General features: G+C 32.3%; 2 protein-coding genes across 2 annotated transcripts; one reads left to right on the top strand and one right to left on the bottom strand.

Annotated features, from left to right (window-relative positions):
* Positions 1 to 6,605: 6,605 nt before the first annotated feature.
* Positions 6,606 to 9,190, top strand: LOC124831375 (endoglucanase 25-like). The gene is made up of 6 exons (XM_088105699.1): positions 6,606 to 7,002; positions 7,084 to 7,391; positions 7,589 to 8,050; positions 8,122 to 8,254; positions 8,368 to 8,540; positions 8,627 to 9,190. The coding sequence occupies exons 1-6, from the start codon at positions 6,621 to 6,623 to the stop codon at positions 8,981 to 8,983; spliced, it is 1,815 nt and encodes a 604-aa protein (XP_087961825.1). The 5' UTR covers positions 6,606 to 6,620; the 3' UTR covers positions 8,984 to 9,190.
* Positions 9,191 to 9,574: 384 nt separating this feature from the next.
* LOC124831376 (glycolipid transfer protein 2-like) lies at positions 9,575 to 11,559 on the bottom strand. Its single transcript, XM_047305344.2, has 6 exons — positions 11,086 to 11,559; positions 10,940 to 10,995; positions 10,625 to 10,755; positions 10,257 to 10,392; positions 9,896 to 10,039; positions 9,575 to 9,805 (listed from the first exon to the last, which is right to left on the bottom strand). The coding sequence occupies exons 1-6, from the start codon at positions 11,243 to 11,245 to the stop codon at positions 9,770 to 9,772; spliced, it is 663 nt and encodes a 220-aa protein (XP_047161300.1). The 5' UTR covers positions 11,246 to 11,559; the 3' UTR covers positions 9,575 to 9,769.
* Positions 11,560 to 16,387: the final 4,828 nt, after the last annotated feature.

Raw genomic sequence — 16,387 nt, 5'->3', positions numbered from 1 at the left:
CGCTCTGTAGAACGAACGTTCGACATAAGGTCGAACGACATTAAGGACGAACGCTCGACTTAAGGCCGAACGTCACTTATTTATAAAGTCTTAAATATTTAAACATTGCTGAGCTAGACGAACGCTCAGACCATCAACTGGGGACGCTCGTTCTCGAGCAGAATTCTTTCCAAATGAAAGAATTCCAATCTAAGTAATTTTACTGAAAGCCGAACGGTTTAAGACCGTACAGGGACGAACGTCCTTTATCAGTGGGAAAGAGTAAATTCCAGATTTTTCAACTTTAACAGAATTTTTCCAGATTTCAAATTTATGAATTTTACAACTTTCCTTCCAGATTTAATACATTAAAATCATACAGATTTCAACATTTGAATCATTCCAACTATACAATCAACATATTCCATTCATACATAATCAAATCAACATGCATTTGAATCAAATCAACCACAACCTGTATAATGCATATATCAGTATTCATTCATGACAGATTCAATCAATCCACTCATTCCAATTCTATAACATTCATACACCTTTCATACGTATTCAAAGCAACATGCAAATGAACCAGAATTCATATCCCATATCAGTAAACGTTCATAATGCTCAAACATCAGATTTCATATACATGCAACTCAGATTATAAAATCAAGCAGTATGAATTAAACATATAAGCTTCCCTTACCTTATCAAGCAGTTCACTTCAATTGTTTAGAGTTTCTCTCGTGCTCTCACAGCTTTCTATCAGAATTTCACTCAACCACTTCCACTTAATCTAACACACCAAAACCGTAAGCAGATCAGACTTCTAACTCATGCATGCAACCAGAATTTTGGTTTGCATGAACCAAATGGACGAAGATGCAGAGATGAGAACTTACCAGTTCAGTTCTCAATTCTGTTCGGATCAGAATGAGGTTCACAGTGCAGGGAAGGCTTCTATGGTGTCTGAAATAGGATTGGAGGAATTGATAGTGAGTGATCTTAGGGAGAAGATGAACACGGTTTAGAGAAAAGCAGAGAAATCGAAAACAGAAATTCTGAGAAGGAGATGAAGCATGCAGGAGGAAGAGGGAGAGTTTCCAGAATTATTTTTCTCTTCCTATGCAGAATAAACTCCCCAACCTCCACACGCCACTTGTCTCCCACTAACCATTCTCAGAATGCTCAAACCGTGACACATGGCAGGCGCATGCATGTGGAAGTGTGAGTGCATTTTGACGTGTCACGGTGCATTAAAATAGTGATCAGAGAATGAATTAGTGTGTATTAATTATCAGGTTCTCACAATTTATATACAGTATATATATTTCTAATTAATTTTTATTATAACTTTTTAATTGAATTGCTTTAAAATATATATTAAGAAAGAAAACCGAGTAGGAACACGAATTCTCAATCATTAACATACACATAATTTAAATTCAATTATTTGGATTTATGTATCCACTCAAATTCTTTCTCATGTAAAATGAAATCTTCAATGTTACAATTTTAATGATATTGCGTTCTCTCTTTTCGTAACAAAGTGAGTTCACTTATAATTTAAAGAAAATGAAATACAAGAATTAAACATTCATCTCTCTTCACCACCTAGACTCCTTCTTCTTTATGAGTCGGCATCTTTATAAATAAGTAGAGAGTCTATTACAATATAAGGATAGTTTTCAAATAGTGTCCATAATAAATGTATAATACTAAACATACATGTCATTAATTCTCACAAATATTCTTTATATTTCAACATTTACCATATTCTATTCAAATAAACTTCATACACTATCCACAATATATATATATATATATATATATATATATATATATATATATATATATATTTATTGACATACTTTACATTTCAAGTCACACACATCTATAATTCATAATATATATTCTTTTCTTTCAAGATCAAACCAAAATCACAAATAAGTACGAAACAACCCACAACCACATGAAGTAGAAATGTTCTTCAGAAAAGAGAAACCCAAAAAATAACACAATCGGAAGAGACTAAATTTTTCTAAAACTAGCTGTCAAAATGTCTAAAACTAAATGTAATCTTAATTTTAGTTCGATCCAACTGTTAACTAATCAGTAATCTTAATTTTCTCCGAGATGACTCATAACAAAAAAAAAACAACTCACCCAATGAGATATATGACTCACCCAACTAGTCTACATGACACAAACTCAAATTCTGCAATTTGGTAGTGCCAAAACCCATTCAATTTCTCATCTTATGCTTCACACAAGTCATAAAGACTCCAAAAACCATATTGAAACAGTTCATCTCAACAAACATAATCAATTTCACAATTTCATAACAAAGAGTTTATCCCAATATCAAATATAACCTATTTTATAGCTTCTATATTCAATCAAATTCATACACAATTTCAAACAATCAATTCAAACAAAATTATGCAATTCTAACATCACAATTTACATACACATGCAACAATTAGAATGAAAATCAAAATGAAATTTGTTATAATTAGCTTCTCTTACCTCACACATACCCCTTTTTTCACATTGTCACTTCCTAAAACTCTATACTACATACGATCGATCACTTAATCATCCAATCAAAACTCCAATTTTGAACATAACATCGTGATTATAGAGCAACAAAAATTTACCAAGAATAACCTAATCACATGCATATCCTAAATTCCTAATACGATACAAGATTGTAAAATTCCTAAAAGGGAACAAAATAATATCTTATTCTATTCGACTCTTTAATCATATAGAAATGTAAAACTCCTTACTGAGATAGATCCTACTCTCTCTTTAATCGGGTGAAGATTGAAATTAAAAACGAAGAGAAGATAAAGAAAACAAAATATTTTTAGACAAATTGTGATTTTTATAAAAGAATGATCTCTCTTGTTAAAATTTTTCTATAACTTAACATTTTATCATTAAAATATTACACTATTTTTTCTTTATAAAAATCTCCGCTCTCTAAAACCATTTTCTAGATTCTCATATCTATAATTATATATATATATATATATATATATATATATATATATCCGATTTTTTTTATTGTTACTTCATATACATATGGTTTATTAATAATGAAAAAGGCACACTATTTGAAGTTTATAATTAATAAAGTAGACCAATAATTTTCTTTAAATTAATGTTCTGCTTACTCTTTGAAAACTACAACCAATATTTTTAAGATAATTACTGAAAAAACGTTTAGAGATCAATTTCAAAATTTTTAATCAATTTATAGACCTAATTTCTAATTTAACTATTTAGATACTGTTCTTAGCTTAACTTCGATACTAATATTTGGTATTGTTTAAGTATTACTTTGAAATTTTATTTTTGAATTGTATCTATTCTATTATTTTTCTAACATTATAATGATACAGATTTATTTAAATCACGTTATCCAGAAGCTAAAATAAACCACACTTGTCCTTTGCAATTTATACCTGTGGCTTGGGTGTTGCTCCCTCCACCACCACCCTATACTTCCTCCACCTCTCCACATTATTTTAAATACAATTATATCCTTAAGTTAAAAAGATTTTTACTTTTATCCTATTTTAAATAATTTGAAACCCTAATTTTACTTTCCCAGCACCCACCCACGGAACTCTCTTCCCCTTTCCTCATTTTCGTTTCACCTCCCCACCTCCCGCACTTCCATTCCTTCTTTTTTCCAGTTTTTTTTTTGGGTTTGAAAGCTTCCATTGCCGCCGTGGTGTGAAGGAGCGTCGCCGCCGTGGTGTGGAGGAACGTCGAGCAACGTCCAGAGCATTAACCAGCGTGAGGAAGTATACATGATGTAACCTAATAAAATAAACTCTAAAATAAAAAATTTAAACGGGAGGTGACATCTTCAACGGATGTCAACATCCGTTTAAGGTAAAACGGATGTCGACATCCGTTTTTTCCTTAAACGGATGTTGGCATCCGTTCTTTCCTTAAACGGATGTTGACATCCGTTCTTTCCTTAAACGGATGTTGACATCCGTTCTTTCCTTCAACGGATGTTGACATCCGTTCTTTCCTTAAACGGATGTTGACATCCGTTCTTTCCTTAAACGGATGTTGACATCCGTTGAAGCTCCGTTTAAAGGTTATGTTTTTTATTTTAGGGTTTTATTTCAAGTTCGAATACGAGGAAGCACTCCACGCACTGCACCACGAGAGGGAGACTGCTTGATAATTCTTTCCACCACCACCAACCTTTGCAACTTGTAGTATCTCACAACGAAGAAAGAAAGATAAGAAATATAATGTTAAAATGAAAGAAAAGTATTTTACTCATGTACGGGACTAGAATAGGTTATTAATGAAATAGGTTGTGAATGGGTAAAATTAAAAATAATAATCCTAAAAATAAAATTTTACTGAGGGACAAAATAGTAAAGGGGAGGTGGAGGGAGAAATGTGTGGTGGTGAAGGGAGCAACACCCTCCCACCAACAACCGCTCCCTACACCTTCCCATACCTTATTTGCCCTTCTATAAAACGGATATCAACATCCTTTTCACTTTCAACGGATGTTGACATCCGTAACATCCATTTACATATTTTATATTTTAGTTTATTATTTTTATTTTAAAAAAAAAAACTTCAACGGATGTGGTCACATCCGTTTAATAGATTTTTAAAAAGTTTTTTATTTATTATTTAAATAATAATATATAAATTAAAATAATAATAATTATTTTATTAAATAAAATAAAATTAATTTATAAATAATTAAATAATAATTTTTAAAAAATTAAATAATATTTATATATTAATTTAAAATATGAAAAATTAAAAAACTAAAAACTAAAATAAAAAAAAGGCAACGGATGTCGCCACATCCGTTTTAATATATTTATAAAAAAAAATTAATTATTATTTAAATAATAATACATAAATTAAAATTAATAATAATTATTTTATTAAATAAAATAAAATTAATTTATAAATAATTAAGTAATAATTTTAAAATAATTAAATTATATTTATATATTAATTTAAAACAAAAAAACTAAACTAAAAAACAAAAAAAGCAACGGATGTCGCCACATCCGTTTTAGTATATGTATAATAAATTTTTTAATTATGATTTAAATAATAATACATAAATTAAAATTAATAATAATTATTTTATTAAATAACATAAAATTAATTTATAAATAATTAAATAATAATTTTAAAATAATTAAATAATATTTATATATTAATTTAAAGCAAAAAAATAAAAAAACTAAAAACTGAAAAACAAAAAAAGGCAACGGATGTCGCCACATCCCTTAACGGATGTGGCACGTTCGTGGAAGAATTTTTTTTCAACAGATGTTGACATCCGTTGAAGAAAAGAGGTGGGGGTGTAGGATATTTTAAAATATAAATGATAGTTTTGAAATTTTAAAAAAATGTAGTGGTACAGGAAGCAAAGTGGGATGGTGTAGGGAGTAACCCTCTAAAGAAAAAGGTTCTAAAGTTTTTTAAATGTAAAGAATAGTTTTTGAATTTAAAAAAAAGTGTAGAGATATGAGAGAAACGTGGAATGATGTAAAAAAAAATACACTTGAGCGTACTTATATTAAAGAACTCAGCTTATCAGCAATATCATACATGCTCCAAGAAATTAGAGTTTTTAATTTTAAGAAACGGCTATTTATCAAGAAATTGAAATGAATCTAATACAAAACATTTGATCTAAAAAAATTGAGTAGAGGAAAAATTTTATTATTAAGAATTGAGATAGAAAAAATTAAAAATTAAATTATATATTAAATCTCTTAAATTCTTGAATTTTACTCTGTTATTTACAGATTAAGAAAAATCCCTTTATAATTAGGTCAAACCAAAATCTTCTGGTAGAGAAGATAGGCATCTCTGAATTTGAATTCTTTGGTCATGTCTACTCGAGGGAATATTCAGACTGAGGCTTTATTCATTGTTCATTCTGCTTCAACTTTTAATTGGTATTACAAGAATACAATTTTGACACCCATAGTGCTGGAATTTAGACGGCACAGAAAAGACAAAACCCATGCTTTGGAATATCAACCCAAATCAACTCCAATAAGCTACGGTGTCCAAACACACAGAAGCAACCAATAACATGAATTTTACTTATTAAAATAACTGTTTTATCAAATAATCTGCAGCGTAAGTAATAACATAGTTTAGTGATATGAACCAAATTGACTTACTAATATATCAACCTTGTTACAATAGCAGTTAATGAGACAGTTTCAGAATAAAGGCACTTTTGTTTCTCTTAGTTTACACACCATATACATTTATGATTGTAGATTTTATTATACAGAGATTATTTTCAAACTTTCTGCACTTGGTGGGGTTGAGAGCTAAGCTCGGATACAAGCAACTGTATCAGTAATACTAATATGATTAACTGTGAGGAAGAATTATTCATAACCATATACCAACAAATAAGATCAAGTTCTCCAAATTTCTCAGCCTTGTTTCCGAACCAGCTGTATGTGTGTGTATGTACTTGTCTTATTGACAAAACTAGCTAGTTTAGATAGAAACTAGAAGCCAGATTCTTCTACGGTAGTACATGAGTTATTCTGTTCATTTAATTTTCTTCTTCAACAGATTCAAATTTAGCAATCAACATAATCATGCCACCAGCAGTGTCATCTACTTTTGAGTCAGAGAGAGATCCTGTGATATATGTGCACACAGTTTCAGAGGCTGGTCGCCTTCTTCCTTCAGCTAGCCGCTGGAACTCTATAGCAGTTGACATTAAACTTGCTCCTGATTCTTCCACTGCTTATGAATCTATCCCTTCCCAATATCCAAAATCTGTTGATTACGATCTTGTTATCACTGACAGGAAGCATTTTCATTGTTTTATTTTTGTTCTTGTAACAATAATTTTAGTCATCCTAGCAGCTGTTTTGTTGGTACATTTTTTACCTCAGAAGCACAAGCACCAAGGGTCTTCAATCGATCTCAAAGTGGCAATAAACCAGGCTCTAACATTTTATGATGCACAAAAATGTATTACTTCTATTTCTGCTGCTACAAAATAAAATTTCTAGGTGTAGTTCAACTAATTATTTATTTTTTATTTTTGTTCAGCTGGGCATTATCCCAGGAACAGTCCAGTGAAATTTCGGGGAGATTCAGGATTACAAGATGGGAATTCGGCTAATACTGATCTTACTGGTGGATTTTATGATTCTGGCAACAACATCAAGTTTACCTTCACCACAGCTTACACCATGACCTTGTTGAGTTGGACTGTCATGGAATATCAAAGTAAATATGCTGATATTGATGAACTTGATCATGTTAGGGACATCATTAGATGGGGCAGTGACTACCTGCTCAAGGTGTTCATTCCCCCAAATTCAGCAGATGGATCAAACTTGACGCTGTATTCCCAGGCAAGTTACAACTTTTTTGTAGGGAATGGATCTTGTCGTGTATATGATAATATGACACACATTACGTTCAAAATATTGGGGTACCGTGAGAGATGCTAAAATTCAGTCTCATTTTTGTGCCATAATCCTGAATTAAATACTAATAGATATGAATAGAAATTGGTCCTTTTTTTCTTTGTTTTATTCAATTTCATTAGGTTGGAAGTACCATTAGTATCAACAATGAACCTAATGAGTTGAGTTGCTGGCAACGACCGGAAGATATGAAATATGAGAGATCAGTTTCAATTTGCGATGGCTCTGCTACAGATTTAGTTGGTGAAATTGTGGCAGCATTATCTGCAGCATCGATGGTATTCAAGGAAGACAGAGATTACTCAAAGAGACTTAAGGATGCAGCAGAAAGGGTCTTTGGGGCAATACCTACCACACAGGGGACTCACACCATGGTTGATGCATGTGGAAAACAAGCAACAATGCTTTATAACTCAACCAGCTACCAAGATGAGTTGGCTTGGGGGGCAACATGGTTATTTCTTGCTACTACAAACACTAATTACCTTGCAATTGCAACTGAAACTTTTTTTTCAGCCAAGAGTAGTGAATCAAGCGTTGACAAAGGGGTTGTTTACTGGAATAATAAGCTCAATGCTGTGGAGGTAACTTCAATAGATACACAAACTGAATTTTGAGGAGAATTTGTTTTTGGTCTGATCTTTGATCTTTGTAGGTTTTGCTAACCGGTATTCGATACTTCCGTGATCCTGGCTTTCCATATGAGGATGTTCTGAAACTTTCATCTAACTCAACCGATGCACTCATGTGTTCTTATCTATTCAATAAATACTTTAGCAGGACACCTGGTAATTAATTCTACGATCAATTGCAACATACGTCATTCGTTTGCTTGCGATTATTTACCTATGTGTGTTCATACGTGTTATCTATGTATATGAAATGTTAAACATAATGATAGGTGGGCTGATTATCCTGAAACCTGATAATGAACCACTGCTCCAGTTTGCTGCTACAGCATCTTTTCTCAGTAAATTATACAGCGATTACCTCGATCATCTCAAAATGTCTAGTGCAAGTTGCAAGACTGATACATTCTCCGTGAAAATGCTTCGTGACTTTGCCACTTCACAGGCAGTTCCTAGCTTCCTTACCATTTGATTGTTGCATGTAGATTGGACAAAGTTTATTTATGTTTTATTCTGTAATGTGTTCTTCAGGTTAACTACATCTTGGGGCAGAACCCTTTGCAAATGAGTTATTTAGTGGGCTATGGTGACAGGTATCCTGTCCAAGTTCATCACAGAAGTGCATCAATCCCTTGGAATAACCAACCTTACAATTGTGACGATGGTAAGAGATGGCTAAACTCTAAAGATCCAAATCCACAAGTTCTTTTGGGAGCCATGGTGGGAGGGCCAGACACTAATGATAATTTCATGGACCAAAGGACCAACCAAAAGTTCACTGAACCGAGCATAGCCAGCAACGCAGGCTTAGTTGCAGCATTGATTGCACTTCAAGATCCTCCTTATAGTTCACGTGACCTAAAAAGCACATTGTGGGGATGGACTTGATCTATATTTGAACATGCCATTAGATTAGGTTCTGTTCCATATTGAGCATGTGCATTAAACATATCATTTGATGGATGGGATTTTAATGTTTTTGTTCGTGTTATCTAAGCTAGAGTTCATGCATCCACCATGCAGATTTGTGCGAGGACAGACCCAGGAATTGGTTATTTTAGGATTCTTTACGCCACCAAGGTGTTATATTCAACTTTGAAATCATTTGAAATATAAAATATCTGGTCATGCAGACCACTTTATTTGGAGGAACATTTAACAGTATCCTCAACGTTTTCATTTCTTCAAAATATCAAAAAACTGTTTGTGAAAACAGCCAATCTTTGGAAAGAGAAAAAGTGCATATTTGTAATCATAAGACTTCCGTTAATAATAAGTTAAACCTTATACCAAGCTATCATTTACCTTTGAAAATTAGTGAGCAGTGCACACTAGAGATGTAACTCAAATAAACAGCAAGCATAGATGTAACTAAAAGAAATTACTAAACTATGACCATTGAGTGGTGGATTCCTCCTTCAACTTTAATTAACTTAGCACGTTTTGGATGTAACAAGGCTCTAAATTAGATCCTCCATCTAGACAAAATAAAACTTTGAATTCAACTTGTACAATTTTAATGTATAATAATATTATATATTGAGTAGCCGAAAGCAAATTTATAACTACATATCAGTGTTAACGAAAATTTTACTATACAAGCCATTTACACGAAAACAGAGAGGAATGAAACCAAAATATACACTACACAGAGCTGTACATATTCTTCTATCTTCAAGTTGACTTAATCCTGTCCAAGTTATACACTTTCTGCAAAATAATATTAATGAGGTAAGATGACAGAAAATTGAAGGAGCATGTAGGATATATGTTATGTTAGGAAGCATGAAATAAGCTTACAAGAATACAATGAACATCCTCAAGAAAAGGCACAAGCAAAGAAACCAAGATCTGCATTTGGTCCTTTAGGGTGTCACAGCTTTCATCTCTTTCCTTGAGGAGATCCATGAAAGTTTGAGTATCTGGCACTAGTTTTATAGCTACCTGCAGCAGTATTCCGGTTAGTTCAGCAAGAAACAAGTGCACAATTTTGGTGACTACACTAAACTCTGCAAGTTTTACATAGAGCACGGGATTTCATTTGGTAAAGAAGTTAGTAAGCTAATTGCTTGGAACAGACAAGTTGAGGTTAGCTTGAAAAAGCCATCAACATGCTTAAAATTGATTTAACACAAGAGAAGAACAAGTGGTTATTTATTACTCTGAAAGCAGCTGATGAAATCCATCCATGCCATGGTGACAGGGTTGCATCATAAGTCTCTTGAACTATTTGCTCCATATTCTTTTTAGGATCGATTTCTAATGCTCGTAACAATGCTGAAGAGAAATCCAGGGATCTGTAAAGTTGCACATCTGTGAGTGAATATTAAGCACCTTACACAACGGGAGGAATATATACTATACAAGTAAAGATAATTTTTCTGTTACTTCATCTGAGTAACAGTTATTAACCCATCGTTTTTTCTCAACAATTTGTAGAGCTGAAAGGAACTGATGATACAACCTAGCCTAAGTGCTAGGAATAACAAAATAATAAATGAAAACAATATAATTTATGCATATGTTTACCTGGTGAGCCAAAGAAAGGCTTTACTGCAACTAAACCTCTTTCTTGCGTTGCCTTTGCTAGCTTCTGATTTCAGTATTTCAACCAAATTCGAATTCATTGAGGGGTTCAATTCATGCATCATTTCCAATCTCTGCAGAGACACAGAATTCAATAGCCCAACTGTTCGATCAATGTGCAATTAAATGCTTACTGAAAACTAGACCTCGTACAACTAGACAAGAAACAACAAATTTAGAAGATCCCAATAATTGCCATGCAGAGACAGTTTCCTTCAAGTGAACTGAAGCAATTGAGAGTTGAAATTTAATTCGTACCTTAATATTCTGGTGAACGTCTTGTCTCAAAACAGCCATCGTTGGGCCTATCTTATCTGCAAGAGAGCATCAATCAAGCATAAAGACAATGTGTTTGGTGTTACATCACATTCATGTTTTCAAGTAAAACAAGAGAGTAAACCCACCAAGAACTTGTAGAACCATGTAGCATAGAGATAGGAAGGGTTTGGTGGGGATGTGCGCACTCTCATGATTACCACCTGGTTTGACTATAGCCAGCAAAGACAACTCTTCAATGGCAGAGTTTATCTCTGATCTCTTCTCCATATCTCTGCTCCTCTTCATTCTCCTTATTATCTTCCCTCCCTCTCCCTCTTCCACTTCTCGGATACACAAACATGTATGTTATGTATGCAGCTTCCAATACCCAACTAGGCTTCTCTATTAATACCTCTAGCTAGCTAGCTTGAAGCCTTGAACTTCCAACCGTAGTTAATTGGTTCAAAAATTTATATTATACTTGCTCCCAGATAGAGAGAGAGAGTAAAAGAAATTTGAAAATTTTGATCCAAGTGGTTGAACCAAGGAGTGAATCTTGCTTTGCCCACCTTGCCAATTATTTAATTCTTCTTCGCATCTAGTAAAACAGCTAGTTTGGCTTCAACAATTTTTTTTTCCTATTGATTTGTTAATAATAATATTCTTGTGCTATCAGTTTCCTCTGTAAGTCATTGATAGTGACTTTATATTTGACCTTGTAGTTATCATCAATCACTCCCTTACCTTATGTTAATGAAACATTATCCGAATAAATCAAATTTGTATAGGTCCCATGCTGAAATTGACAGGGCTAGATAGTATAGCCGTTTATCTCCATCTCAGATTAACTGTGACAGCTTTGTTAGTTGTTACTGCTACTTCGAATTTTTAAACATTTTGTTGTTAAATGTTGCCCTATTGGGCCTTGCTTGCATCACAACCGATAATAGTAGGATATGCTTTTTCAATTGGATCTCATACGATGAACAGAAAAAGATGGTTCATCACAGGCATCACAGGGACAAACCTATTTGTTTTTTTTTTACTACTATATCCAATAATTTCATATAATTTAGGATCAATTTAAATATTTTTTTTTTTTCCATTCTTTCAAATGTTTTAAAAAAATAAAATTATGATAAAATTTATTGCTTCAAAGCGAATAATAAGAAAGGTAATAAGGCATTGTGCCAAAGAAGTGACTTTGTTTTGGAGTCTTCTATCTTCTTTTCCTAGAAGCTATTCAATTATGACTTCTCAAATTGGTCTAACATTTTCTTTTCTTTTTAATAAAACACAGTTGATATTTTAACATATTTTTAAGGTTAAACATGTACCTGTAATGGATTCTCTGTAGACAATGTTATTAATTCAGTGTATAAGTGTAAAATGTTACTGTTCTTATTCATGTTATTGTTACATCTTATCAATACTTTTAATTTATTTTTTGTAAGTATAACAAATTCTTAATTTGATACAAACACCCCCTATTTTTTTTAATTGCTTTTTATGTAAATTACGAAGATTTAAATATTATATTTGTCTTTGATAATTATTGGATTTTTGTTTTTATTCTTAACATTTTTTTAGTATTTTTGCCTTTAATACTTTTTTTTGTTTCTAAAAAGAAGTTTAGATAAAACTTTAAACAGTAAAATAAAGTTATTTATCAAAAGCTTTTTTGATAAAAATGTTATTTCATATATGTATTACATCACTCTTATTGGAGAATAAAAACAATTATAATAGATTTCAATTGTTTTAATATTGTTTAAGAGAAAATTTATTTCATTGGAAAAATAATAAGCCAATTTCATTAATTTGGTATAGTCATATTCAATATGTAACTAAACATTTTAAAATTAATAATTCTTTTATCTTCGACTTTTAAAATAACACCCAAATACAAAAATATATAACTTAAATGAATAGTTAATAATTATTTCTCACCTAATTATATCTGATTTTTTTTAATTATTCTATCTACTTTAAAAAGAGTCCTTAAAAATTTAATTGATTTTAGAAATACATTTATTGGTTTTAAATAACGTAAATACCCAAAGAATCTCATCTCTGGGAATAGGTTCTAGTTGTTTGATTATCTTAAAGCTTAAGGCGAGTTTTTGTTATGATTGAGTGTAAAAATTATTTAGAATTTATCTCCTAAGAAATTAAATTTTAAGGTAACATCACAATTTCTTTAGGCTTAAGGTTTTATTCGTTCAAGTTACGATGTGATAAGTTTGGTCTTCTAATTAAGCTTTTTATTATTATTTAATTTTGAAAAAAAAATGTTAGTGATGTTTACGTGTATTTAATTAAATGACGTGATTTTTTTTTAAAATGTGTTAATGCTTAAATATATTTTCAATCATCTAAATTGAGTATATTACTTTTCTTTTTCCTTTCATTAAATTTTTCATTTTAAATAATTTTATTTTCTGTGTTTTTATTTTTAATTTGTGAGGTTAGGCCTCATTAATAAATAATTACGTCTTTATAATTTTTCACATAAATTCAGTTAAGTGCATGACTTGTTAAAGGTTTGGCAAAGTTTTGTTAACTTCCATATTAACTAGAATTGTATTAGTTTTGGAGATATGTACATATGAGTTTGTTCTAAAAATAAAAGGAATGACCAACAATTATTTATCATTGTTTAGTTTAGTTTATAACGGGTGAATGTACAAATCTCTTACAAGAATATTCTATGAGAAGTAACAATTTGTTTAATTTAATTTTTTTATTTAATTTAGGGTTAAATATGTTTTTGATCCCTTAACTTTCAATGAAAATTGGAATTAGTCCATCTTCAAAACTTTGGACTAATTTAGTCTCCAAACTTTAGAAATGTATGAATTTAATCCTTTTAACCAAATTTTGTCAACTTTATTTGATGTTTCGAACGCATTTCTCAGTTAACATTGAAGCAAAAATGTGTCAAACGAAATACTATCATGAAACGCACTTGAAACATCAAATAAACCTAACAAAATTTAGTTAAAAGGACTAAATTCACACATTTCTAAAGTTTTGGGACTAAATTAGGCCAAAGTTTTGAAGAGGAACTAATTCCAATTTTCACTAAAAGTTAAGGGACAAAAACATATTTAACCTTTTAATTTAAGACTTAGAGTTATATTTAAATTATTTTTAACAATTTTTATTTAAGGATGAGTTTTTTTTTATCTATGATATTTTTTTCTTTAAGTATATAACTGCTGTTGTGGTTATGGTATTAGGTTTATGAATTTTTTAATGTGAAATTTATTTTTTGTTATTTTTATCAAATAAGAATTAAATTCATATTTGAATTACTTTTAATAAAATTTTAGTTACTGTTGTGGTTGTTGTACCTTCAAATGAAGATGTAAGAATGTGGTGTTGAAATGAGAAGTCATAATTATTAAAATATGGCCCAATGCATGTCTGAAAGGGGAAAGGCCCAATTGGCTTGGAGGCCTGCAAGTGAGAAAAAACGTCTATTGGGAGACGTTGTTGGCAGAGTACACCCTTTGTCCCTGTTGATAGAGAGAAAAAGAGCTCGAGGCTCTTCCAAAAGCTAGAGAGAGAAGTGGAGCAACGCTCTGCACAGCGATGAAGCCATGGATGTTCAGAGAAAGTGGAACGCGATCTGCACAAGGCTTCGTAAGAGGTAAGAAAAATGCACACTTTATTTATTCTCTGTAATAGCATATGTATATGTCTGTGTTACAAAAAATTACAAATGAAAAAGGGAGAACTCTATATATAGAGCTCTTGGGAAAATGGGGACAATATCGATTACTGTCTCTAGACAGTAATCTAGCCGTTATAGGAAAACTCAATAGCCTCCCCTCAAGCTGGATGGTGTATGCTCACTAATCCAAGCTTGGGAACTATGGATCTGAACCGCACATGATGGGGAAACTTGGTGAAGATGTCGGTCAGTTGTTCATCCGATCGAACTAAAAGAAGCCGTAGGAGATTCGCTTGTATCTTTTCACGAACAACATGACAATCAAGCTTTATGAGCTTAGTCCTTTCGTGGAAGCTCTGGTTTTGAGCTATGTGTCTCGTCGATTTGTTGTCACATTATAGATCAGGAGTTCCCACTTCCTGTACTTGGAGATCTTGTAGGAGATAGTGAAGCCACTGTATCTCGCATACAGTGGCTGCAAGGGCACGATATTCCGCCTCAATGGAAGATCTGGAAACGATGCTTTGCTTCTTGGATTTCCATGAAACGAGAGATGATCCGAGGAATACACAAAACCCTGTAGTGGACCTTCTAGTATTTAGACACGTTGCCCAATCTGAGTCACGAAAAGCTTTAGGTGAACTGGAGAATCAGCTCCAAAGAACAATTCCTCCGAAGCTTAGATTTTATGTACCTAAGAACATGTTGCACAGCCCGATAATGATAATTAGTGGGTGATTTCATAAATTGACTTAATAGATTAATGGAAAAGCACAAATCAGGTCTGATATTGGTGAGATAGAGCAACTTCCTTATCAATCTTCGATAGGAGCCAAGGTCATCCAAGTAGCTGTCTGCTTTATACAGTGAGCTTGTATCACTTAAAAAAGGTGTAGAGGATGGTTTGCATCCCAGCATTCCTGTTTCCTTAAGGATGTCCAAAGCATACTTTCTCTGACATAAATGAATTTCCTTTTTAGATCTGGCCACCTCCAAGCCTAGGAAATATTTGAGTTCTCCAGGTTCTTTATTTGGAATTTATTATGCAATAGAGCTTTTATGTGGTTGATTTCGGTCATGGAGTTTCCAGCTAATATGGTGTCATCTACATAGACAAGTAAAGCAGTAAAATCTGCATAAGTCCTTTTTATAAAAAGAGAGTTATTAGATTTAGATTGGATATAGTTGACAGAAAGGAGAAAAGAAGACAAATTTTCAAACCATTGCCTACTGGCTTGTTTTAGTCCATATAGTGACTTAGTAAGCCTGCAAACCTGACCCTCTTTATGGATATTTAGACCAGGTGGTGGCTCCATATAGACTTCTTCATTTAGGTCCCCATGTAGAAAGGCATTGTCTACATCAAGTTGATGTAGAAACCAATTATTAGAGGCTGCAAGGGCAATAAGCAATCTAACAGTAGTGAGCTTGGCAGAGAGAAAGTGTCCAAATAGTTTATCCCTTCTTGTTGAGTGTATCCTTTTGCCACCAGGCGGGCCTTGTCATCAGCCTTATATTTGATTTTGTATACCCACCCACAACCAATGGGTTTCTTTCGTAGAGGCAGTTGTGTTAAGTACCAGGTATTATTGTCTTGTAAGGCCCTGATTTCTCTCTACATCGCTTCTACCTACTCACACATACCTTTGGCTTCATTATAAGACTGAGGCTCATTATTTGCAGTGATGGTCATAGTATACTTCAAGTGCTTTTTTGAAAAAGTGTCACAAGACAATAGATCAGAAATGGGATAAGGGGTTTTAAAATTA

This window comes from Vigna umbellata, chromosome 2 (assembly GCF_029865625.1).
Source record: "Vigna umbellata cultivar VRB3 chromosome 2, Vumbellata_1.0, whole genome shotgun sequence".
In the NCBI taxonomy this organism is placed as follows: domain Eukaryota; kingdom Viridiplantae; phylum Streptophyta; class Magnoliopsida; order Fabales; family Fabaceae; genus Vigna; species Vigna umbellata.
The sequence above is the reverse complement of the archived record's forward strand: the minus strand, read 5'-3'. Positions and strand labels throughout refer to the sequence as shown.